The 26,716-nt window shown below is 36.6% G+C and overlaps 1 protein-coding gene across 1 annotated transcript in view; it reads left to right on the forward strand.

Annotated features, from left to right (window-relative positions):
- Window positions 1-26,716, forward strand: part of FIRRM (FIGNL1 interacting regulator of recombination and mitosis) — a 52,376-nt gene that overhangs the window by 19,398 nt on the left and 6,262 nt on the right. The window contains exons 7-19 of the mRNA XM_082667761.1: window positions 642-726; window positions 2,473-2,611; window positions 7,406-7,486; window positions 9,439-9,503; window positions 12,751-12,899; window positions 13,495-13,624; window positions 14,732-14,918; window positions 15,773-15,855; window positions 16,211-16,262; window positions 17,879-17,968; window positions 22,654-22,839; window positions 24,614-24,736; window positions 26,349-26,444. Coding sequence (XP_082523887.1) covers window positions 642-726; window positions 2,473-2,611; window positions 7,406-7,486; window positions 9,439-9,503; window positions 12,751-12,899; window positions 13,495-13,624; window positions 14,732-14,918; window positions 15,773-15,855; window positions 16,211-16,262; window positions 17,879-17,968; window positions 22,654-22,839; window positions 24,614-24,736; window positions 26,349-26,444 — 1,466 coding nt within the window. The remainder of the gene's footprint in view (window positions 1-641; window positions 727-2,472; window positions 2,612-7,405; window positions 7,487-9,438; window positions 9,504-12,750; window positions 12,900-13,494; window positions 13,625-14,731; window positions 14,919-15,772; window positions 15,856-16,210; window positions 16,263-17,878; window positions 17,969-22,653; window positions 22,840-24,613; window positions 24,737-26,348; window positions 26,445-26,716) is intronic.

A 26,716-nucleotide genomic window follows, 5' to 3' on the forward strand; every position in this document is an offset into this window, starting at 1 on the left:
AGCCCATCATGCAGCAGGTTAGCCCAGGCTCAGCTACCTGCTGATGGCCTCAGGGGTCCTAAGAGCAGCAAGAGAGGGCAGGCCCCAGTGTGCAGGCACGTTTAAAGTCTCTGCTTGGTTTATGTTTATTTTTGTCCTGTTGACCAAGTTATGTCGCGAAGCCCAGGGTCTGTGGAAGCGAACTGACTAAGAGCGTGGACACAGAAAGGGGGTTTATTGTGCCCATTGTAACAAATAATCTACCTCAGGCAAAGTACAAGCCTTAATGAGTACTGTGCAAATTCATTTGATTCTTCCTTGTTAGGTTTTCTTTCCTTAGCAGTATATTTTGTCATTTTTGATTTGAATATCTGTGGAATGTTTCAGTTACAATAGGGCATAATTTTTAGTCCACTGAACATTTTTAGTTTTATTTAGGTCATAGAGTAGGTATAAACATCAAACTTAATTTTCTATAATTTATAAAAACCCTAAATCAAAAGCGTGACACTTTCACTAATTATTTTGAGATAATTTTTTTCAAATTGTATTGCCTATTTTAGCAAATGTCAAAATTGTTCAGTAGGTATTTTTAAATATAGAAGAAACTCACCCCATATGACCTTTGAATGTCCTAAGAGTTCTGTTATCTTTCTTTGTAGTTATTCATTCATTGCTGGATATCTGCTCTGTTATTTCCGGTATGGACCATGCATTTCATGCCAATACTTGGAAATTTATAATTAAGTAAGTTTCTGTTTTGTTTTGTTTTTACTTTTTGTAATATATTTTCCATATCCAAAAGTCTTAATTATTTGTAAGTTTTCTTAGATTGCATTTAAAACATTTTGTATGGGTGTGTACAATGTTTACTGACACTGCTCTCTTATAATCCAAATGTTGTACATGTAGCTCCCAAACTAAATCATACTTCTTTATTCTGCTCTCTCTAAAATTAGAAAAAGTTCTACTCAGTTAGCTAGTACATCTGAAATAATGGGCCATGGGTCTTAACCATGTGCCTACTGCTACTGTTGTTTAACTGACTATCAAGTATCCTACTTCCAGGCTTAGATAAATTAATAATCATAATTAGAGTTGAATATAATCCCCTCATTATATACTTTTGAGTTGTTCAATTTTAATTCCATTTATAATTTTAACTAGAGAGTTATGAAGGATTGCTAGGGAGAGTGTCCACAGCATTCATCAGATTCTTGGGGGTGGGAGGAGATATAGTTGAGATGTAAAAATGGTTAAGAATCTCTACTTTATACATATGCATAAAACATTAAAGGTAGTGTAATACTTTCAGGTCTTAGGTGTTTTTCTTGCACCACCAGGTCATTACGTTGCCAACAAGTAATAATGCAGTGATTCAAAGTGTCAACTCAGAGTCATACCGCATATGCTTGAGTCCATTCTGAAATCACTTACCCCTCTGGAACTCTTAGGCAATTTGGTTAATTTCTCTGAGTCTTAGTTTGCTCATCTGAAAGTGGGAGTTATAACAATAGCACCGTCTTTGTGGGGTTATAGTGAGAATTGAGTTTATCAGTGTGAAATGCTTGCAACTCTGCAAGTCACACAGTGAGTGCCCAGTGAATTAGCCACACCACACCACACCACACCACGCCACCGCCACCGCCACCGCCATCGCCATCGCCATCGCCATCACCATCACCATCACCATCACCATTGAATATCTTCCAGTCTTGCCCCGCTCTGATTCATTTTCTATCCAGCATTCATACTGATCTTCTAAAAATGTAAATCAGATCATGTCACTCTACTGCTTAAAATCCATCCCAGTTTACTAAGAGTAACAACCTAATCCTCTCTGGCTCCCGCCTTCTTCACCAGCCCATCTCCATTGCGCTCTCCCTGTTCTCAGCTCCTCAAACATAACAAACTCTCCTGTCCCAGAGCCTTTTCACAGCTTTTCCCTCTGCCTGGGATGCTTCTCTCTTGTACTCTACACCTTGCTAATTCCTGCTTATCTTTCAGTTCTCAGTTTAAGTGTTACGTCTTGATGGTAGCATTCTTTTCATCCTCACCCTGAGAATCAGTTAGATTAGATCTCTCTATTGTAGCATCCTGGACTCTTCCAGCTTAACATTCATCACAGCTGTAATCAATTAACTATTCTTACACTATTTAATATTCTCTTTTGTGCTAGACCACAAATTCCATGCAGACAGGGCAGAGATTGTGTCTTTTCATTCACCCCTCTATCTCCAGGGCTTCACAGAGTGTCTGGCATATAGGTAAGAGTTCAATTAATATTTTATAAGGAGAAATAAAAAATTATCAACTTACTCAAACTAACATGACAGCTTCAGAGGTAACGTCAGTACATCTTAATTATGCCGTGTCTGTTATATATGATGCATTTTGATTTTTTACATGTTCTTTCAAGTCATATTTTTATGGTCCTAAGTTACTTGATATGTTACTTGTGGTGATTATATTCTTTTCTTTTTATTCATTTAGGCAGAGCCTTAAGCACCAGTCGGTTATAAAGAGTCAGCTGAAACACAAAGATATAATTACTAGCTTGTGCGAAGACATTCTTTTCTCCTTCCGTTCTTGTTTACAGTTAGCTGAGCAGATGACACAATCAGATGCCCAGGTAAAAATATGGTCTAACAACACTGTGAACTGTAGCTCTTTTTCTTTTGGCAGTTACTAAATCTCATTTAGATCTATGGATCAGTTTACCTAAAAGGGTTTTAATTTGTTTTGTTTTTGTTTTCAATCTGTGGGATTATTTACAGCCCATAATTACTTTTCACTCAGAGCATTGCATTAGACCCCTATGTGCTTTCGTTCCGTCTATAGTCTATCTGTCCCTGCCTTTTTATATACTCACTGGTTGGTCAAGGCATTCTCCTCAGAATCTTTTCTACCCTTGGACAAAAATCTAATTCCTTAGTCCTGTATTTATTTAAGGTCGTCTTGATGATATAGCCACAGTCAACCTTTTCTTCACCAATCCATTACAACCTGTAGAGATGCAGTATACAGCTGTGTGTATACTTGGTGTATACTTACATTTATATTGATTTCAAAAAGTTATAGTGTTGAATTGGCACCCCTTTTATAAAACAGATTGTATTCTAAAAATTTTTAATATGCTTATTGGGAATTGCAGTATATTTTCCTATAAGAGTGTTTATACATAGTGCCTTCTGTTCTCACACTAGCTCTTTAAAGTTTGTTTAACTCGTAATAGTCCTAAATTATAGGATTAATAGTAGTCAGGACCTCACAGTTATAAGCAATAATTTCAGTGGGAAAATGAGTTAAATATTTCTCCGTAGAATAACAGTAACATCCCTTCCTGTTGTAGACCTGCAAACTGACAGGGTATTCCTCTGTACCTGTGCTCTTCCCTGCCCAGCAGCTATGGGGGTGGACATGTAAGGATTCATCCAGTTCCTAAACACTGATCACAACTCATGGGGCAGGGATGATCTGGAAAGACAAACCCGAGAGGAGGGTGGAAGTTTGAAAAGGGGCCCTGAAGTTGGTAAGAGGGAGTGAGGAGTAACTTTAGGAAGGGGCACACCCTTTCCTTCTTGCTTCTCTTCTTTTTCTCTTTATCTATCGTTCCCTTACATCCTTTTTTCCTTTTCTTTTCTGTCCCCGCTTCCTTCATATACCCTTTCTGATTCCCCTCACCTTCCCGAAAGGAGAAGGCATTTTGTTGGGTATCCTGTGTCAATGGCAGGAAGGATGTTCCCCTATCCACCTTTATCCTATACCTCTGTATCCTCAACCTCAACCTTCTCTTTTTCCAATTTCCATCTTGCTTATCTTGACACCACAGATCCCCCAGTTAGAGTTACTTGGAGAGTAAGATTAGAAAGATTCCTGGACAGGAGTGAGATGGGGAAAGCCCAAGCCACAGTATAGTCTATAATGGAAGAAGAAAGAGAGATCCCGAGGGTACCTGACCAGGATAGCTATTTGTACATGAAGTATTGAATACACAAGTTCAGTGTATATAAACTGCTTGTATATGAAAATCAGAGAATTTAAATAGTAAACTTTCCAAGCAAATTTTCATGTTTTGCCTTACTTGTTTTTCTTTACTTATTTGGTACTGATAAATGTAACTAGCACTACTTACTGTCCATTGCCTGAAATGGAGCTTTGAGAAGGTCTGTGTAGTTTCTCCATTCTTAACTCTAAATTTTGATTAGCATCGCCCTCTGCTGTTCACTATTGATATTTATTGAAGAATCAAACTATTTCATTAAATTCTTCCAAGCAGTTTTTTCACCGTGTTTTTAAAAACGTCAGAATAAAACCTCTAGATTTCATAGGTAATATGCTATTTATGGAAGCATGTAGATGTATCAGTCCCTAAATTAGGTTCCTGAGGCTGCTATAACAAATTACCACAAATCAGGTGGCAAATTTGTTTGCTCACACTTCTAGAGGATAGAAGTCTGAAATGTGTCAGCAGGGCCCTGTTCTCTTGAAGGCTCTAGGGGAGAGTCTGCTCCATGCCTTTCTTAGTTTCTGCTGTCACTGGCATTCCTTGGCTTGCAGCTGTATAACTTCAGTCTCCGCCACCATCATCACGTGGTGTCCTCTCCCTGTCTCTTCTTATCATCTTCCTAATAGGGACACCAGTCATGTTAGATTAAGGGCACATCCTACTCCAGTATGACCTCATCTGAACTAATTGCGCCTACAATGTCCCTACTTCCAAATAAAGGTACTGGGGGTTAGGGCTTCACCCTGTCTTTTTAGGGGACACAGTTCAACCTGTGACAGCCTCTAAAATTGATATTTATTCTCTCTTAAGTCTTGAACGTGGTTTCAAAATGAGATTGTTATATTAGACTTTGTAACAAGCTTTTTAGCCACAAATAATTTAGTTTTTCTATAAAGATAGGGAAATTTATTTGTAACACTCTTAGATATAAATTTAATTTGCACTGTAATTCCTACTTTTGTTCGTAGAATGCTTACTGAAAGTTATATTCAGAAAATAAACTCATATTTTTATATGTATTGCCTACACTTAGATTCATTGCTCACTACCTTCAGATTTTATTGGTATTTTTCTTGTTTTATTTAAAGAAAGGAAGACTGAATACTCAATATTTTGAAACATTAAAAATGGTTTTCCTTGTTTATATCCCCACCCCCCCTTTTTTATTGGCATTGAGATGTAAACTTTCTGACTTAAACAGTTGAGTAAATCAAGGTGGGATAGTATTTGTGTTGTACACTTGCTTTTTGAAAATGTGAAAATCAGCTCTAGATTTAAGTGGTATGCTATTTAGTAATGAAGTAAAACCAGAGTCTTCAACCAAATCTTACACAATTTCCTCTTGAATGAGAAAGAAAAATTTAAAATAGGTGAATATGATAAGTTGTGTGTCACCATTTATTCATTTAATTCATTTACCAGCTATCTCCAGAGTCCTTACTGTGTGCCAGAAAATGTGCTGGGTACTAAATCAGCCATATCTTTCTGCCTCCAATAACTTATAGTCTAGGTTGGGAGATAGTATAAGCAGGTAATTAGACTAGTGTGATCTTCGGAGAATTGAGGGTTGGCCTATGTGAGTAAAGGTAGGAACCCAATCATGAAGTCAATAACAGTTTCTTGTGATGTGACATCTAAGCTGAATAAAATTTCTTATTGAGTATCTTATAAGTATCTTAGATTCATTTTTAATCTCTGTCCTTTTAAACTTCCATAGCAGTGTATGAGAGAGTTCATAATTATCAAAGAGGTGAATTTTCACCTAACTTACTCTTGCTGAGGAAAATTGACTATTTCCAAATATTTTTATAAAAGGTAAAAATGAAGGGTCATACTCAATTAGTGGATCATTCAATTCCACTTTGATTGGCTTAATTAAGGTTTTGATATATTTTTGTAAAGAGATTGAACATACACAGTTAATAAAGTTATTTCATTTGAAATTATTCTCCAAATTAAAGATAATAATGTATCTGTTTGACTTAATTTTAAGGTACTAATTTAAAGCTCTTTGGAGTATAGTGTGTATTACACATTTGGATGACATGACAACCAATATTTATTAAGCTAAGTTGCCTAAGTGTCAGACACTATTTAAACCTCACAGTAACCTTAGTGTAAGCCACATTGCACCCTCATAGAGAGGCTTGGTAACTTTCCCACGATCATGCAGATGTAGTGGTAAAGCCAGGATTTCAATCCAGGTAGGGTGACTCCACTGTCCTCTACATCCCCTGTATACACATAGATATCTTGGCATTACCCAGTGTTTTATCAACTTACAAATGTAATACATGCTCAGAAAACCCTCACACATTACACAAATACCTAACATGGACCGTGAAATCCTACTTTAATCTGCTACAGAGAACCACAGGTAAGATTTCGATTTATTTTGGGAGGGTTAGGGAGGAAATATTAACACATAACACACATTTAAAAATAATAATAGGATGATATTATACATATTGTTTTGCAGCATGAGTTTTTACTTAATCTGTCTTAGGGCTTTCTGTATTCATGAAGGTATATCTACCCAATTCCTTTAAATAGCTCTATGCTACTACATTTTGTGAATATACCTTGAATTTTTTTTTTTAATAATGAATCTCTATGTATTCATCATCCAATTTTATACCTTGAATTTATTTAACCATTCTCCAGCTGATGGATACTGGATTTATTTCCATTTTCATTATATAAGAAAGATTGCATTGCATACCTGTGCTGGTATTTCTATAGGATATATTTCCAAAAGTGGGATTGCTACTGGGTCAAGGAATTTATAACACTCTAGCTTTTAATAATAATGCAAAGAGTGTATTATTTTATGCTCCCATGACTGTTAAAATAAAGTGCTTGCTACTCCACTTCCTCAACTCTGGGATATTATCAGTCTTAAATCTTTGCTAATCAAATAGTTTTCTCCCCTCCCCCTTCAAAAGATATGTAATTAGGTTGTAATTTAGAATTTTTCAATTTTAGTTTATTGGAAATTTATATTTTCTGTGAACTGCCTTCTCATGTCTTACCTGTTTTCTTTTATATCTCATTCTTTTATTTATTTGTAAGACCTTTTTCTTTTGACCATCTACTGATCCCCATATAGCAAAGAACAATAAGGTATTAAAAGTTTCTTTCACTTTCAGATCAGTCAAAAATGATTAGCTCTTTTGCTGTTATAGATTAAGATTTCTTTTCAGTGATGTAGAGTTTAATTTTTTGACATATTTTATCATTTGGTGTGTGTTTGTATTGCTTATAACAACTCAGAGAAGAATTACTTTTTTATGGAAAATGTTTACACTCTGTTTATTAAGAGATCTTTTTAGAAAATATTGTCTCATTTACAAGTTTAGCTAATTTCATATTCTTTTCCCATTCATTACGCTTTCTTATTTCCTTTTTTTGGAACAGGATAATACTGACTGCAAATTATTTCAGAAAACACTCAAATTGTGTCGTTTCTTTGCCAACTCCCTTTTGCACTATACTAAGGTAAGGCTTATTTTTTTAATAATGAGTGAATGTGAAATCTACAATACATTGTAAGTTATCCTGTTTTTATCATTCCTGCCCAAAACAATCTTTTGAAGTTATTTAGTCAAGAGTATATTTTGTAGGGTTTTTGGTTTTATATTGTTAATTGTTAAATATTGAGCATCTGTTATTTAAGTTGCTACCATCATATTGTTACTGATTTGTTTTTTTTAATTTTTTTTGAAGATTTATTTATTATTTTTGGCTGCATTGGGTCTTTATTGCTGCGCGTGAGCTTCCTCTAGTTGCGGCGAGCAGGGGCTACTCTTTGTTGCAGTGCATGGGCTTCTCATTGCGGTGGCTTCTCTTGTTGTGGAGCACAGGCTCTAGGCACATCGGCTTCAGCAGTTGCAGCACACAGGCTCAGTAGTTGCGTCACACAGGCCCTAGAGCGCTCAGGCTTCAGTAGTTGCGGCGCATGGGCTCAGTAGTTGGGACACATGGGCTCTAGGGTGCACAGGCTTTAGTAGTTGTGGCACGTGGGCTCAGTAGTTGTAGCTCACGGGCTCAGTAGTTGTGGCTTGTGGGCTGTAGAGCACAGGCGCACAGGCTTAGTTGCTCTGCGGCATGTGGGATCTTTCTGGACCAGGGCTTGAACCTGTGTCCCCTGCATTGGCAGGCAGATTCTTAACCACTGCGCCATCAGGGAAGTCCATATTGTTACTAGTTTTATTCAATTTTCTGAAAAATTTATTTCTGTAAGCATAAACAAAATTATTTCTATAAGCCCAGATCAGTTTTCAGAAGATAATTCAATTTGCCTTTAAATACTGTTTATAAATTATTTCTACCATATTTCTAAATTAGGTTGTTAAAGTTTAAATGTTCAAACTTATGACAATTTTAAGAAGACCTGTCTATTTGGGACTCATCAGGATAGCATAGTGATTGTTGAAGATATATGAATAGAATAGATAAGCTGTCAAGGGAGATTATTTGGAAAGAAGAGGAGAGAATACTTACAGCAGCCAGTGAAAGAAATACCAATAGTAATAAATATTTGTAACTAAAAGAAGAAAACTATTGTCAATGTCGAATTTGTTTTTGACCTTGTCTTCCTCCTTTCTGAGGAAAAGATAAGGATCTCTGATGACTGTTTATTAGTGAGAATTCCATGGCAGGCTCACTGACTACTGACACATTGCCATCCTTGTTGGTGTGCTGTCCGAGTTCATCATTCGGGGCCACTACCACTTACCGTAGCTGGCTGCTCTAACACCGGGTTCCCTACAGCTCGCAGGGTGTGTATTTCAGTGGCAGAGGTACAGGGTGGGAGGGTCCTGGCGCCAGTGGCACTTGTTGAGCAGTTACCCATCTGATATTTGCCGGAGTTGTTAGGAGGCAAAATTGTGCCTAATTATTCCATTTTTAAATCAATCCTTTTCTTTCAGGGGAATTTAAATTTTTTAAATAATTAGCTATCAGCTTGTTTTCTATATCATATAATACAATTAAAACTATTTCTTTGACATTCTAAGAGATAGCATAGCCATAATGGATAGAGCAGTCACAACAGTACTTGAATCCCCGCCCTACTGGTTTTTAGCTATGTGTCTCAGGTTGCTTGATACCTTAGCTTCAGCTTTCTAGCCTATAAAATGGGGGCAGTAATATGTCATAATATTTTTGAGAGGACTAAAATAATGTACGTAAAGTCACTACACGTCTACTGAGCATTTGGAGATATTCAGTAAATGATAGTTCCTAATTGTGGTTGCGTTGATAGTTTTAACAGTAAAGAATTTTAGGTGCTTTTAGCCTCATCCCCTTTTTTATTCTCATCCAAGAAAATTTTTTTCCCTATGTAGCACATCTGGGATTTTATTTTATTTTGCATGCCTTTGATGAGAGGATCTATTTTAGCAAAGCACATTGTGTATAAAGAGTGAATAGAGTTCCTTTATTTTTAGGAATTTCTTCCTTTCCTGTCTGATTCTTGCTGTACATTGCACCAGCTTTATCTTCAGGTACACAGGTAAGAAGACTGCTATATGACCATTAAAATGTACTAGAGCCATATGAGCCATGCAAACATTAATGTATATCATTTAAAAATAAAATATCACAGTAATTTTTTCTTAATGTTTTAGTGAATTTTTGTCTGCTTGCTTAAAATTAATGGAGATGGAAGCTTTTAAGGAATAGGTTCCGTATGAGTTTTACTTATCTTTATATTCTTAACTAGTACTTTATATCCAAGTGATGAATATTGGTATGATGATAAATACCAAAGGAAAAAAAAAGAGGTTATATATACGTGCATACATTTTGTATCAGCATACCGTTTTTTATCTTTCTTAATTTTTATTTTACTTCTATGAGATTTAATTCAAGTAGTAGTTGAATCCATCCCAGAAAAAAAGTGAGTTACAGAAAGGGTGTCATAATTTAGATGAGGGCTAAATGACATCTAAAATTGATAGTAACCTCAGAAGAGCCCTTGATTTGACACTAAAAGACTCTGTCCGCTCATTCATCAGCAACCCTCTTATACTTCCTTAATCCATTTAGTCTCCCAGACAACTTTTCATACCTCTCCCTCTTCAGACATCCTAAATCTCCAGCACCACCTCCCCATTTCTCATTGTCAATTAATGTCCTCACTGTGTGTGTCCCTGAGAAAAGTGGAAGCAATTGAAAGAGAGCTTCCATATTCTCCTTCTGACACATCAACTATTCTATCTGTATCTAGGCCCATATATTTGCTTGTCCCATGAGTGAAATGTCTGTGTGCCTATCTAAGGCCAGCGTCTATTCATTCAGTGAATTTCACCCTCTCTCACATGCTCAGGGACCTTACTTTAGAAGTTGTTCCTTTTCCCACTTGCATCATCAGTCTTCCCTGCTTTCTCATTCTCATGAGTATACCAACATGCTGTTATTTTTCCCATCTTAAGAACAATATAAAACAAAATCTCTCGACTCTACATCCTCCTCCAAATAAACACCTTCCCATTTTTCTGCATGTGTTTAGAAAGAGTTGTCTTTACCACTGTCTCTACTTTCTTTTTCAAAGCTACTCCCGTCAGGCTTTCTATTCCACTACTTCATCAAAACAGCTCTTGTCAAGGTCATCAGTGACTCCATGTTGCTACATCTAGTGGGCAGTTTTAGGCTTCATCTTATGTAACCTGTCAGCAGCACTTAACCCTTTCATTTGGACTCTTTCTTCTGTTGGCTTCCAAGACACCTCTCCTCAGCAGGTTCCTCCTCATCTCTCCAGCTACTTTAAGTTGGGTGTGCCCAGCACTCCGTCTTCAGGCCTCTCCTCTCCTCTATGGTCATTTAGTCTCAAGACTTTAAATTTATGTCTCTCCCCTTTAATGTCTAACTGCCAATCAGGACATGTGTACTTAAATTGATGCAAACCAAAATCCTGATTCCAACCCATTTCATCTCTCCGCCACTCCCCAACCCCCAAAATCTGCTCCTCTTGTCGCTTCCTCATTTCAGTTTAAGTGGTAATTTGGTTCTTCATATTGATCAGGTCAAAAAACCTTCCTGTCATCTTTGATGTTTGTCTTGCTCTCATATCCCTCATGTAGTCCATCAGCAAATTCTGTCAGTATCACCTTCAGTATAAATATGTATATGCCCTGTATATAAAGAGAATCCAGCCACTTCTCACCACTTAAACGGCTACCATTCAATCTCATCCACTGTTATTTTCTTGCCTGCATTTTTGCGAAAGAACATCGTATCTACTGTCTGTGTTTCCACCCTTGCCTTGCTCTGGTCTGTTCTCCATACAGTAGCCGAAGTGAGTGATAAAACATAAATTAGATCATGTGACTTCTCTGCACAAACTCTCAAATGACCCACATTCAAACAGAATTCAATAGAATTTCAAATAGAAATTCAATGGAATTTCCTGTCCACCTTAGCGCTTATTAACATCTACTATATTGTGTATTTACTTACTTGTTAACTTCTCCCCTTCATTAGAGTATACACTAGGTAAAGGCATTAACTTTGTATATTCTGTTTACTACTATATCACACGCTCCTAGAAAGGTACATGACATATACATAGGCACTTTATAAACATTTGTCAAATAAATTAATTTAAAAATGTATCATTTGATTGAAAAACACACACTTGCTTTGATGTTCAGTAGCTGTAGTTCAAATCTGTGGAGTTTCCTTACTTTTGTTGTATTTTATATGTCTTTCACCTTATAATTTCACTTATAATTTAGTCCTCACAACTCTGAATCAGTGTTACAAGTGAAGAAAGTGAGGCTCAGAGAGGTCGAATGAATGAACCAAAGTCACATAACTAGTAATTAACAGACTGGTGCTTCTTCCATCACACTACAAAGGCCTCAAGTGTTTATATTAATTGCTTTCTTTTAAATGCTGTCATCCCCTGCTAGACAGGGTTTTCTCATGTACTATCAGTTTGCCACAGTTAAAATAACATGGCAAAAAATACTGAATACATATCTTATTTCACATAGGGTTTTTTTTTTTTTGCGGTACACGGGCCTCTCACTGCTGTGGCTTCTCCCGTTGCGGAGCAGAGGCTCCGGACGCGCAGGCTCAGCGGCCACGGCTCACAGGCCCAGCCGCTCCGCGGCATGTGGGATCTTCCCGGACTGGGGCACGAACCCGCGTCCCCAGCATCGGCAGGCAGACTCTCAACCAATGCGCCACCAGGGAAGCCCTCACATAGGTTTTGATCAAAGTTTAGTTTAAACCTCAGTTACTGAGACATTTTCCATGAAATTCTTTGCATCTCCCTTCAGTGTTAGTATACAGTTTGTTCTTATAAAACTCTTGCTTCTGAGAAACTGAGCATTAAATTCATAGTAAATTCAGCATTTTACCTATTTTAAAATAACTTTCAATAGAAGTAATTACCCCAGAATTTATCAGAAATATCTTTTTTACATATGTTTTTACTAGTTATTTGATTCATATTTTTACAGTATTTTTTTAAGAATATCATTGTGAACAATGTATTAAAATGCATCAAAACCATACCAACATTTTCTTTAAGATTATAAACTTTTAATTTTATAGAACTATAGCCATGTTATTTAGTTCGGAGGTTCTTCATAGAATTATCATATCAGTTCAGTACTTTGAATTTTGTTTTATAAAACACATGCTACTTAATTTTTAAATATATTTTCACCGCTGGAAGAACATCAGTACTTACCTCTACCTAAAATTCGAAAGTAGTTATTAATGAATGAGTTTTTTCCCTCCCTTCCCAGTAAGTTTCCTCCAAGCCTGTATGCTGCTGGGATTTCTAAAGCACAACAGGAGGAAATAGCAGGTGCTTTCCTGGTCACACTGGATCCACTTGTCAGTCAGCTTCTCAAATTCCAACCTTTCGTGGAAGTGGTTTTGGACAGTGAATTGGGTAAATTTCAAAACAGATTTAGTGTTAAATCATCTCTTATTAATTATTACATATTAGAGACAGGGTAATCTTCTCTTATGCAGTTATCCTGTTTCTTTATTTATTTAACTTTTGGCTGCATTGGGTCTTCATTGCTGTGCACAGGCTTTCTCCAGTCGCATTGAGCGGGGTCTACTCTTCATTGCGGTGTGCAGGTTTCTCACGGGTTCTAGGATGCACAGGCTTCAGTAGTTGTGGCACATGGGCTCAGTAGTTGTGGCTCACGAGCTCTAGAGCACAGGCTCAGTAGTTGTGGTGCACAGGCTTAGTTGCTCCACGGCATGGGGGGGTCTTCCCGGACCAGGGCTCGAGCCCGTGTCCCCTGCATTGGCAGGAGGATTCTTAACCACTGCACCACCAGGGAAGTCCCAGTCATCCTTTTTTTAAGTTTTAAAAATTTTATTTAAAATTACTTCTACTTTTTTTTCTTGGAACATAGTTCTGCTTTTTAAAAATTATGCCTCTAATTTTTTTATATATCACAATCAGATTTCTGCTGAAAGTATGTAGAGTATGTGTTTACTAATTTGTTGTAACTTAATTTTACCACCTTAAGAGCTGCCATGTGAACTACAGTTTCCACAGTGTCTACTGCTGGTTGTCATCATGGATGAGCTGCCCTCTCAGCCTGAGGACGTGCAGACCCTGTGGTGCACAGAGACCCAGGTCTCAGAAGCTACAACCAGGTGGTAAACGTGTTGTTGATATCCAATCACATTACGATGGTTTAGAATGCCCTATTTGTTTGCAGTGACCTTGAAATTAAGTTCTTTGTTATGTCACATATTCTAATTAATAGTTACTGTGTAGACCTCATGCATATTGCTACTTAATGAAAATATAAAATACATAAATCTATGATAGGCACGGAAAATAATTTAATTTTGTTCACTCTTAGAAGGTATTGCTAATAGTGTTATAAACATTGAGTGTAGCAGACTAGATGTAGTTAGTAACATTTAAAAATGAGCTCTGTTAAATAGAGTGCTTAGATACTATAAGTTATTTCCTGGGAAATTTCACTTGTATTCCTCTTCCTTGCCAACACCAGGCTCTAGTTTCTTACGTCCTGGGTTATTGTTGTACTCTAGTTTTTTATCCTATCCTTTAGTGGCATCCTGTGTACCACTACCAGGTAGTCTCCTTACACCCCAGCTCTGAGCTTCCTATTCTCCTGCTCAGTAACTAAAGCATAATATCCCAGCTCCCCAGCTTTGCATTTAAAACCCACCCATTCTGTTTTCATCATCTACTTTTGCTCCTTATCATGTCACTCATTTTCTATACATATACCTTGCTCCTATCAGACTGGTGATTCCTGTCTACCTTATACTCAGGCTTTGTCTTCTTTACCTATTATAGTTTGCCTATTTTTAATTTGTTATCTAAATCCTCTATGAAGAATTCTTAAATGATTTAAATCTTAAAATAACCCCTCCCTATCTGAATGATAATACCTAGTTTCTATTTTATATATGATACCTAGCTTAGCTATTTAAGTTTCAAGTTCCTTGATGAATTTTGTCTTAGACTTTGTATAGTTCTGTATTATGATAAACACTTGGTAAATGATAAAAGATATATATGAAAATTCTTCTCCTTTAAGGGATTTCTCTAACTGTATTTTATTTTTACGGATACATATTCACACATATTGCAAACTGTTGTTGATATATACATCTTGAGACATTTGGCTTTGCTAACTAAGATAAACCTCTGTATGTCATATTATTACACCTGCTAATTGTTAAATGTTAATAATCTTGGGTTCAATGTTCTCAATTTCCCTGTAGGGTGTCTCTACTCAAAGCCATTTTCTCCAGTTTTGAGCAGTGTTCTGGTGAACTGTCTCTACCTGTTCATTTACAGGAAGTAAAGAGTAAAGGGCAAACTGAGGTTGCTGTCACCTTATATCAGCATGTTTGTGTTCATCTGTGTACATTTATTGCTTCCCTTCATCCCTCACTGTTCCCTGAACTGGTAAGTTTGTTACTTGCTGGGCTAAGCTGAGATTACACTTTTGCTTTCTTTTCATTGAAATTGTGATTCAGATATAGAAGAAAGTGTGGGGTAGTAAATGTGTATTTATTTTTGAATGTCATTCCCTCAGTTGCACATTTTACCCTTTAATTCAGCTGGCTCCTAGGAAATGGTAATCCTAGAGTCCTATAGTATTCAGATGTAATATTTAGCTAAAATATTTGAGGAAACATTTTGGGTGGGAAGGTATGGAAAGACAGTGTGAGAAGAGGAAAAATGGGTAGGATTTCACCTAATTCAGTTTCATAAAAAGAAAAGGAGAAGTAAATGGTATGTAGTACCAAGTCTCCTATAGATAGATCCTAGGCTTAATGTGGATTTTTTTTTTTTAGTGTAATTGGATTAGAAAAGATGTTGATAAAATTTTAGGAAAAACATTCTTAGAATTTACTTAAGGATCAGTATCATTTAAGATATTATACAATGGATAATATTCAGCACATATTAAATATCGTATTTGAATGGTTTAAGGCAGAAACAAAAGTATAGGCGTGTGTATTGTATATATTGTTTTAAAAATTTCAGCCTACATAGAGAATTTCTGTGGAGCCTTGTGATTGAGTTACCACACTGAAAACCACTTTTGAATCTCTGTAGCCTAGGACAATGCTTAACATGTAGTAAGTGCTTAATAAATGTTGAGGGAATGGCAACATAGGCTCTTTCAGATACTAGAAAGTAGAGCTTTCCTACTGAGGATCTGTTGTTTTTTGGATTGTGATAGTATTTTGTTGTTTTATTTTGAGAAATGTAATATTAATGATAATTTATCATAGCTTTTTGTTTTTCATTAGGACACTGCTCTGTTGAATGCTGTGCTTAGTGCTAATATGATCACCTCTTTGCTAGCCATGGACGCATGGTGCTTCCTTGCTCGGTACAACGTACTTACTTTTTTTAGAGTTTGGATTGATTTATAGTAGTGATTGACAGTAAATGACTTTATATTTGTAAGTTTATAGAAAAATTCTGTCTTGATAATCCTTTAACAGCCCCCCAAAATGGTTTGATTTCATATCATAGCACTAAATTAGAGACTGAATTCCCTCTTTCCTTTCTTTTGTTCAAGTCAGTAGAACCTATTGCTTAGGTAGTTTTGTATATTATGATATTCCTTGGCCATGGAATAACTGCAGTTTAGAATATTTAGTGCTTTATGGAAGTCATCTCCTTGCTTTTCTGAATAATTGTATAAATAATTGTATGAAGATTGCTTTCTCTTTAAATCACAGATATGGGACTGCTGAACTCTGTGCGCACCATGTCGCCATAGTGGCTCATCTGGTGAGTAGAATTATAAGGCCTAAAACGCTCACTTTCCTTGCACTTCCTTTGGGGATATGATATCTTAAAGTGAATATCAAAAGGAGAAATAGATGGTAGCTAAATTGTTTCAACAGTTTCTTTGCTCTTCATTAATGCTGATGCTTTGAGAAAGATATACTAGAAAGAGTGTAACACTGGGGAAATTGTCTCATATTTTCAAAATTTTATGGAGTTTCATTGATTGTTCTGGGAAAGAAAGACTAGGTTGATTGAGGATAAATTTTAAATTGAATGTATAGTAGAAAATAGGAGTTAGCTTTAATGTTGATGACCAAGAGTTCTTCTTACTGTCTCCTCCCCCCGTTTCTCTCTCTCTCTCTCCCCCCCCCAACCCCCCTCTCTGAAATAACTTAGACAGTCTGACTCTTGATTTTGTTGTGTCTCTTTCTGAGAGGGACTAAATGTGATAGTGATCGATGCCTTTTGGGAAAAGAAGTAATGCTTTGTGCAGAAGTAAAAGCACAGACGTAGAGAACAAACATATGGATACCAAGGGGCGGGGGGAAGGGGGCAGTGGGATGAATTAGGAGATGGGGATTGACATATATACACTTGATACTATGTTTAAAATAGATAACTAATGAGAACCTACTGTATAGCACAGGGAACCCTACTCAGTGCTTTGTGGTGACCTAAATGGGAAGGAAATCCAAAAAAGACAGGATATACGTATACGTATAGCTGAATCACTTTACTGTACAGTAGAAACTAACACAACAATGTAAAGCAACTATACTCCAGTAAAAATTTTAAAAAAAAAAGAAGTGATGCTTTGTGAATGGATACAAAGAGAAAATTGTTTAATGACAACTTATGTTAATCTTTTCAATGTTGGTCTTTTTTTGCTTTTAAATTCCAAGATGTTTATGTTCCGTATAAGATGGTCATGACCTGTTTGTTTTTTTTTGTCCCTGGCCTTTGATAAAGATCTTATGTGGGTCCATGTGTCTTTTGTCTTTTAGTAGAGTCATTGTGTCATATATTTCTTGGTTTACCTCATAAGGATATTGTAGACTAAATCCAGTGAGGTGTATGATAACCAGACAGCCTGACATCTGTATCTCCATGGCTAATGGTCTGGAGCACTTACCTACTTTACTAAATCTTCAACACATCTTGCACAAAACAAAGAGTGATTTTTATGTTTTGTGTATTGTATCTACTTTAAATAAAAGCTCTCCTAGTACATTATGATAGGAATTTATAAAATCTTTTAATGAAGCTTCCATCTTATAGAGATTTACCTCTGCACTTCTGTGCTTAGATCTAAAACAATTCCATGAATTATCTTTGAGCAGGGGAATTAACATATCAAGTTATAATCAAAATGGTAATTAGAAATAGAAATTCCAAAGTATTGTTTTTAAGTAATACCAAAATTGTTTTCTCATTATAAAAGTAATCTAGGTTCATGGAAGGGAAAAAATTAAATAAAGAAAAGCTCCAAGTTAAAAATTAAAATTACCCAGGTTATTTCCCAGAAAGAGCTGCTGTTAATATTTTGGCATATAAAAGCTTGTAAAAGCTATGAGTTTAAGTCAGTCAATCTCTCCTCTCTCTCCTGCCTTTCCCAGATAAAATCTTGCCCTGGAGAATGTCATCAGCTCACCAGCCTATCAGTACTATTGAGGCGCCTCTTCTTCTTCATGACCCCACCCCAGCAGGCAAGGATACCATCTGCGTCACTGTCTTTGAGCACCTGAGGAGAATTGGATCCAGATACTTTGGAAGGCTTTTTGACCCCCATTTGTTCTACATTTAAATGCTGACATGATCTGAACATAAATTTTTAATGTCTTCATTGCTTTGGTTATTGGTTTTAGGTGTGTTTAGATTTTGATGTTAAAGAAAAGCCAGAGCTATACAGTAGTTAAAGTGATAAAAACAGATTTTATTCAGAGCTGTTGCAATAGGAGCAAAGAGACTTCAGTGTAGAACTGGGCTTATGTCTGAATACAGCATAAACTAGTGCGGATCTATAATCAAGGAGCAGGGTGGGGGTCAGTGGATAAAAATTACTAAGAAGCAGCATCAGGAGTCAGGGGTGATTCTGGCTTGACAGGATTCTTGCTGAACACAGACCAGGATGATCAGATACCAAGGGTGAGGGATTTTTTCTAAATTGACTTAGCAGGATTCTTGCTAAACTTGGATGATGCAGGCCCAAAAAAGATGGACACAAGCTGGAGGTCAAAGGCTACTTGAGAGGAGGGCTAAGAAAAGCCTGACTTAAGTTTGGTCAAGGAGAGAGTCCTTATTAATGTCTTTGCTGCAAGTTACAGATAATCATTCTATTGGTAATTCTGTCTTCTTTCTCCTTGTTTCTCATAAATTTAAGATACTTGAAGTGGTTCTATATCCTCTGCCCCTTTTAACTTATTTTGAAGAACTAGAATATTAATTATGCTCTTAATGATAATGATACCTTTTTTTTTTTAAGTAAATAAGTTGAACTTTTTGGGGAAAACAAAGTATGATGAGCCTTAGTTGTTTGCTACTGTGAGGAAAACAAACTCTGCTGTGACAGAGGAGATTGTACAGTTACAGGAACCTGTGTAGCCTTGCATAGTCCCTTGGACTAGTCAGTTTGGAGCTCCTATGGGAGCTTTTTAAAAAAGACAGGTTCCAGAACCTAAACCTGTGAATGGAGTGGGTATAGAGTGGTGGCTGTGAGGTGAGGCTCATTAACTTGTTGTTGTTATTGTTATTATTAAATTCCTACATGATTCTGACATGGATACAAGCTGGGAAAACACTGGGTTAGTGAAGGGGGTTACAGGCCTTAGTGCCTTGGCAAGTCATCCTATCTGAAACTGTTTCCCTGTCTACAAAGTGACAGATATGTGTAACCATTTTGAAAAATGTTGTAAGGACTTAGTGATAATATATACAAAACACTTAGAATAGTACCAGGCTTAGAGGATGCTCAATAAATGCTGGGAGTTACTTCTGACTAGAGTGTTTGCCCCAAGCCCATGCCTGCTTTCCTGCCTGAGAGAGGTTGGCCAGGTACCAGAGGAACCACACTGACCTCCTAGCTTTCTTCCTTACCGGTGTCTCCAAGGCAAAAAGCATACCAGGCCCACCTCACAGCCCTCTAGAAAACATGTTAGGGTTGCTGTTCTTCCCTCCCAAACTCCTCAAGAGTTGTCTGCTCCAGATTTCTTAGAATTTTAATACCTTTCTCTCCTCTATCAAATGTCTTACTCCTGGTTTCCAGTACACTGTTCTTCCTAGAAGCCCTGTTAACTGGGAGGCCCTTCCTGAAGAAGTGGGGTCTGGAAGAGATCCTCAATTTTTTCACTTACAAAATGGGAATAAGATCCTTTTCCCAGGGTTGTGAAATTTTAATTTTTAGGATAATACAACTCAGAATGAATTAGCCCTGAGTTCTAGAAGCTTTGTTATAGATAAACTCCATGTTTAGAGATCTCTTACATACTTCTCAGTTTTCTAAATTTTTCCAAATAATTGCAGCTATCAGATATGTAAGTTATAGATAAATGAGGGGTTACTTTTAATTTTTTCCTTCAGTTATCAAATACTGATTTTTCCTGCTGTGGTCAAGTTACTGTACTAAGAATTGAGGGACAAACCTGAATTTGAATCCCTGTTCTGAGAGTCCTTGGGAGAGTTAGTTAATCCTAAAATTGAAATTCTATTACTCAGATGGCAGTTGTGAGACCGGAGGAGATAGGGAATGTATATATATTATACATCAAGTGAGCATTTAACAAGTGTTAGTTCTTCTGTCATGCTCAGCTCTTTTTCCTTTTCTCTTAAGACTTGATCCCTCTTCTTCAAGTAGGCAGGGAGGAAACCTGTATTTTTTGAGACTGAAATATGGACCAGGCTTTGTACTAGGCACTTCAATTCTTTTAGTCTTTACATCAGCCTTGTGGGATAGATGATGATATTATGTCCATTTTACAGATGAAGAAATAATAACTCAAGGAAATTAAAGAACTACCCCAAACTCAAACATAATAAATGACTGAGCTGGGATTCCGATCAGATCTGTCTTGCTCGCAGATCTGTGCTCTTTCCACAGCTCCAGTGTTCTTTTCAGTCTTCATGCAGCTACTTCAGGGGCCTCCTCTGTTTGTGGGCTGTTGACTCTGCCTCCTTACTCCCTTTTACCCTAGGAAATCTGCTTTTATTTAGACATACAAAGCTTGCTCACAAATTTTTAATAGTGTTTTGTTGCTTAAAATAAAAAACTTGGACTCCACTACACTATATCATGACATCTCAAGGAACATATAACCTAGTAGAAATTATAAATTTATAAAAACACTCATAATAGAAGGTAGTACGTGATGAGTGTCAAGACTGAGGTGCAGATCAGGTTTTGTTGGGTGTTTACTGGGGACGTGTGGTGTGGGAACAGGTAGGAATGGTGAAGCTGTTGGAGATGGTGGCATTTGAGATTCATGCTAAAGGAAGGGTGAACTGGGAGGGAGTGGGCAGGAATAGAGAGCAAAGGTGAGAGAGCACATGCTAGGGGAAAAGGAGAGGCAGGCAGTATAGCTGGAAATAATTATTCTTTTGCATACAAGATGGTGTCTTTTTAGATAGTGAAATAAAAACCCAGATTTTGGATCTATGATGCAGCATTAACATAAATGAAAACAGTTAATCTCAGTATAGCGGTGTTTTACTTTAAAAAGTATGGTGTCTGTGATAGATAATAATTTGGGGGGGGAATGCAAGTATATAAAGTGATTAAGATGTATCCACTGTTTCAATATGGGGAGTAATTACTGCATATCCTATTGTTCTTTTAGTGTGTGAAATTAACAATATTCCTGTTTTAGAGGAACAAGGAAAAGTACCAGGAGGTTACCTGAGGGGAAAGGATATAATATGCCTGATTTAAGCACATTAGTTGTTCTACCATATTTATGTAAAGGAAAGATTACTTTATATATTTGCATTTTAAGCCCACTGGTGTATTTTTTCTCTTAGTGTTAAGGAGGGAAGTCATAATGCTCTGCGCATCATCCCCTTATGCTTCATTCCTTGTGAACTGTCAGCACTCGCAGTTTTAAATCTTGGAAATTGTGTTGAGGCCAAGGTTTTCAAACTCAGAATAGTAAATCAATCAATCAGTCTTTGTATGTAACAAATCTTGGCAACACCTACCCTTTAATATTGTCCAGGATGTTATTATTTATAGTTCTATTTTGGGAAGGGAACTCAGTCACTCACTGGACTTCATTATTATAAAGAAAGGTCTTGTTTGAACAGGTGTTTATTAATTGGCACAATTCTCTTGGCTTTCCTGGTGCAGTTTGGTTTCATGAATAAAGCTGCTTATTATAATAGACACATAGCTCATGAAGGGATCCATTTTTCTGGCTTTATCAGCTATCCCAAAAGATAGCCACATGAGTTTTCCCTTGTTTTGACAGCTAAATATTTTCTCTAAACAAAATAACATTCAAATATATAACGTAGAAGAGTTTCTCAGTCAAATTTAATATAGTAGGTTTTTTTTTCATTTTTGATGTAGGAAAAATTTCATTCAACGAGTAGATTTTGGATTGTAAATTGAATTATTCTTCTAAAAAAATTACATTAATATTCCTAGTTAGAGTATACCTAAATTAGTAAGTGTACCAGTTTTTGCTGTTTTTCCACCAGAAACTAATTTAATATTTTAACTCTTTTTTTTTTAGAACTTTTGTTTTCCATTTTTATCTAGTCTGTTGACAACACGTTTTAAAACAGTTCTGTTTTCCTATTAACCTGGCAAGCACTTTGAATTATTTCAGTGGTAGAATGGATTTGCCAACCATACTATCCTGAACACTTGTGAATGAGTTTCATATGTTGTCTAAAGTGGAACAGAGCTGGCGGCTAGCCCATTGGAAAACTGAACCTATGACCTTTGCTTCTTTAAGTTCTCTGTGATCATCAGCTGAGTAGTAAGCCACAAAAGTTGGCTAAATCAATCTCATTGGCATATTTGGGAATATTACTTTTGATTGAGCTGTGCAAGGTGATGAGTATACAAATTCTTAGGAAAAAATAGAATTATTGGGTAGGAGCATGTAAAATAGCTGATGTGACTAATAATGAAATACATTATTTAACATTTCTTAATGCATTTATATTGTGCTCCACTTAACCTGTGTTTTTCATTTTGGAAACAAATGCAGCAACAACAAGAATAACGGGTAAAATGTGTGTTCATTTAAGCTACCTTGGTCTGGTGCCTTGTGATACTGCTATTCAGTTAAGAACTTTTAAAAAATACTAAATATGGAAGCTAATACTTAGCTTCGGTGTATCCATTCACTAGACTGTTTTATGTTACTTTTGTTTCTTTAACAATTTGTTTCAGGTGGAGTTTATCCAGAAATTTTCCCCAAAAGAAGCAGAAAATCTGCTTCTGTGGCAATATATTTCCTTTCAGGCATTACCTGCTGAGCTTAGGAAACAAACTGCACTTGAGGTCAGCAGATCAGGCACTGCACAGTGCAGGAAGTGGCTAAGCAGCAGTCGAACGTTGGGAGAACTTGAGTCTCTGGTAAGATAATTTTGATGGCCTTGATTCATTCAGTAGCTGTTTATTAAGCTCGGTTACTGGGGATGTACTGTTAAAAAGACAGACAGTTTGTGCCCTCAGGTTAGAATCTAGCAAGAGGTTCAGATTTCTACATTGTACGAGTCTTTGAGAAACTACTATTATCTTGATTGATGTAAATGTTAGCGGGGGAGAGTGTCTGTAGCTCAAGACACATTGGAACAACATGAAACACATTATGAAATACTTTATTTGTAGTATTTTTGCTGACATTATCTCTGGATTAGGCAGACATGATTCTTCTATTTGATGTACAACCCTCATTTTATGCAAACCTCTTCAGAGCTTTTATGTACCTTTCTATTTAGAATGCTCCCTCTTAAAATAATGGAATAAAAAAGAAATTCATCTGTAAGTAAAGAAAAATACAATTTAAAAAACTGAATATAGTACATGTAGTTAAGTGTTTATTTGCTAATTCTTTGATTCATTCATTCATATTTTGAATGCTCATATGTGTCAAGCTCTGTTTTAGGCATTGGAAATATATCAGGGAACAAAACAAACAAAAATTCCTGCTCTCATGGACTTACATTCTAGCTTAGCTGTGGACAGAGAAGTAATAAATATATATATTCATAATATATATTATATATCAGTTTGTGATGAGAAGAATCAAGCAAGGATGAAGACAGGGCATTCAAGGGGATGAGGACCTATTTGCAGTTTTAAATTATGAGTTCAGGGTTTTCTCAGGACTTATATTTCTATAATGAGTGTAAATGTTCTGATACTCTGTTACATAATGGCACTTGACCATAATCATCAAGATAATTTAAAACATTTACATACATTGAAAGGGAATATAAATTTTTATGTGCCTTTATTTTGGGAAAAGTATTAATTACCTAGTTAGGAGTAGGTGAACTTGTTCAGATGTTGCAGTTATTGTGCACAGATTTCTATAGTAAAGACAAAACGTCTTTTGTATTAGATAAAATAAAAGCACCTATTTTCTAAAATTCAGCAGATTTTTGCTCTATGACCAAAACTTTAGTTCAGCAGGTCACTTAACATGCTTATTTGTAAAAGGAAATAAGTAAATCATAAATTAAAAGCTGTATGGTAATTACATAAAATTAAGTGTGGTTGTTGACGTATAATGGATGAAAGGCAAGGTTACTGATTGTTACCACGCCCAAACCAACCCCATTCCTGGCCAGTCAGAGAGAGATGTGATATATAGATAAGAGCGAATCCAGGGAAAATTGTCTTTAGTTTCAAATTCTAGATAGTGTACTTAGGTACTATATTTGTTTATTGAATGCAGTGTTGCTGAAAAATTTTAAAGTTTATAAAACAGCAGCAACAATAATCTGCTAACTTTAAAAGACTGCTAAGTATATAATGTAAAAATATAAAATTTTTAGTTGATGAAGATTATAAATTAGCTTGACCGTACTGGCCATTTGTATCAAACCTATTTATTAAAATATGATGGTGTTTACATTTTGTTAAATTTTCAACCTAAAAGGAAAAAAAGTTTCTTTATTTAGAAAAATGAAGCAAATGTTTCTGTGTATAAGGAAAATTAGTTTTAGCAAAATATACATGTATTAAAGAAATCGCTGAAGAGATGGTTTTGGGTCTTAGAAATATAACTCTACGTGGGTTTTTATGAAGAGTTGTAAGTAACTGAAAACCTCCAGGTAATTGGGTTCCAGCTTCTTTAGACTGGTATCTAAACTCAGGTCCTTTCCCTGTCTCTCCCCTTTAGAACACAGTGCTCTCTGCTTTGCTTGCTGTATGTAATTCTGCTAGTGAAGCTCTGGATATGGGACAGCAAACTGCAGTTAAGGAAGTTGGGAGTCAGCTTTGGGCTCTTTTAAACATTAAACTGGTAAGGAAAGCAACTAATCATTTCCCTGAAAAATAAAATATTGAAAAAAGAATAATACTGAAATTTCCCTGTAGCGTAAAATGTATGTAATTTATTTATTTATTTTGCGGTACGCAGGCCTCTCACTGTTGTGGCCTCTCCCATTGCAGAGCACAGGCTCCGGACGTGCAGGCTCAGCGGCCATGACTCACGGGCCCATGTGGGATCCTCCCGTACCGGGGCACGAACCCGTGTCCCCTGCATCGGTAGGCGGACTCCCAACCACTGCACCACCAGGGAAGCCCTGTATGTAATTTCTTTAGGTTCTTCGTAGAACTTGTGATTAGAACTTAAAATACCTACTGGTACTCTTTCAGCCAGTTGTATTTAAGAGTGTGATAGGGCTTTCCTGGTGGCGCAGGGGTTGAGAGTCCGCCTGCCGATGCAGGGGACGTGGGTTCGTGCCCCGATCCGGGAAGATCCCACATGCCGCGAAGCGCCTGGGCCCGTGAGCCATGGCCGCTGAGCCTGCGCGTCCGGAGCCTGTGCTCCGCAACGGGAGAGGCCACGAAAGTGAGAGGCCCGCGCACCGCGATGAGGAGTGGCCCCCGCTTGCCGCAACTGGAGAAAAAGCCCTCGCACAGAAACGAAGACCCAACACAGACAAAAATAAATAATTTTTTTTTTTTTAAAAAGGAAAAAGTGTGATAGAATTATATTAGTAAAACTAGAACCTACTGAAGTGAAAGTGATGTTCTCGCTATTTTCAAGACCAGTTTGATCCTATTTTTTAAAAAAATCTCTTCTATTGTTTTCTTCTGTCTTTGGTTGGTATAGCTTGTTTGTTATTCCAGGGTCTTTTTATAAAATCTTTTGGGCAGTGGACAGTGGTGTGGCTTAAAGGTGGAAGGGGCAAGTAAATGCATGTGGCTAATTGGTATTACTCTTTTCCAGAAAAGCCAGAAAGCCAAGTGATGATCAGGCTAGAATTAGAATGATGTGTGTTCCACAGATCATTGTAGTTTAGAAATCATATTTAGTTAAATATCTAAATATGACATTTAAGTTGAAATAAATGTGTGACCTCTGGTTGTTTCGGTCAATGGAAGCTGAAGGCAACATTCACACTTGGGAAATAATAGAAATGGTTTTGCAGATGATGTTTTATCATTAAAGTTTATGTCTAAGGTCAGATTTCACTACTGCAGCATTTTGACTTCAATGAGTACTTTCCTCTGATCCTTAAAAATCATTCAATAAATATTCACTGAGGACCTCTCTTGGTGATATAGCTTACAATATCATGATAGAAACAATTATGGAGAGGAGAAATGGAATTCTAAGGAGACTAAGGAATAAGCAAGCTTTTTCAGTGACAGATAAAAGTAATTAGATCCCCATCTGAGTTAAATCTTGGTTTGAAACATGGCTCTGCTTTTTCCTAGCTCTGTGATCTAGAGCAAATTATTTAACCTTTCTGCCCCTTTTTCTTATTAAAGTGATAATACCTATCTCACAGTTATAAGGAATAAGTGAGGTAATAAAGTGCTTAGCATATATAATAAATGCAAATGTTGCTATTCTCATGTAATTGAAAATTTTCACCAAAATTATTTTGTGCTTCTTATTTAAGGTAACAGGTCAACCTTATGTTCAACAGACACTCTGCCTTTTACTTCCACTGCTGGGATTTTTCATTCAAACTCTAGATCCTCAGCTGATAAGTCAGGTAAGAATAGTGAGCAAGTTATCTGTTCTTCTCTTATCTCCTTGATGCTGAGTAGTCAGACCTTTTTCATTGTTGCTGCTAACTGCTCAGGAAAAATCCCTGAGGTTAGGAGTCATAGTTTACGTGTGAACCCTGCATTCATAGCATTTTCAAAGGCATGCCAGCAGCTGTGGGAGTGTGGAATATAACCACCATGGACTTAAGGATAATCCTCATTGTTTCTTTGAAGAAATAAAATGACTAAGGAGGAGCACTACTGAATTTTCTCTCTG

Source organism: Grampus griseus (genome assembly GCF_964374135.1).
Source record: "Grampus griseus genome assembly, chromosome: 1".
Lineage (NCBI taxonomy): Eukaryota > Metazoa > Chordata > Mammalia > Artiodactyla > Delphinidae > Grampus > Grampus griseus.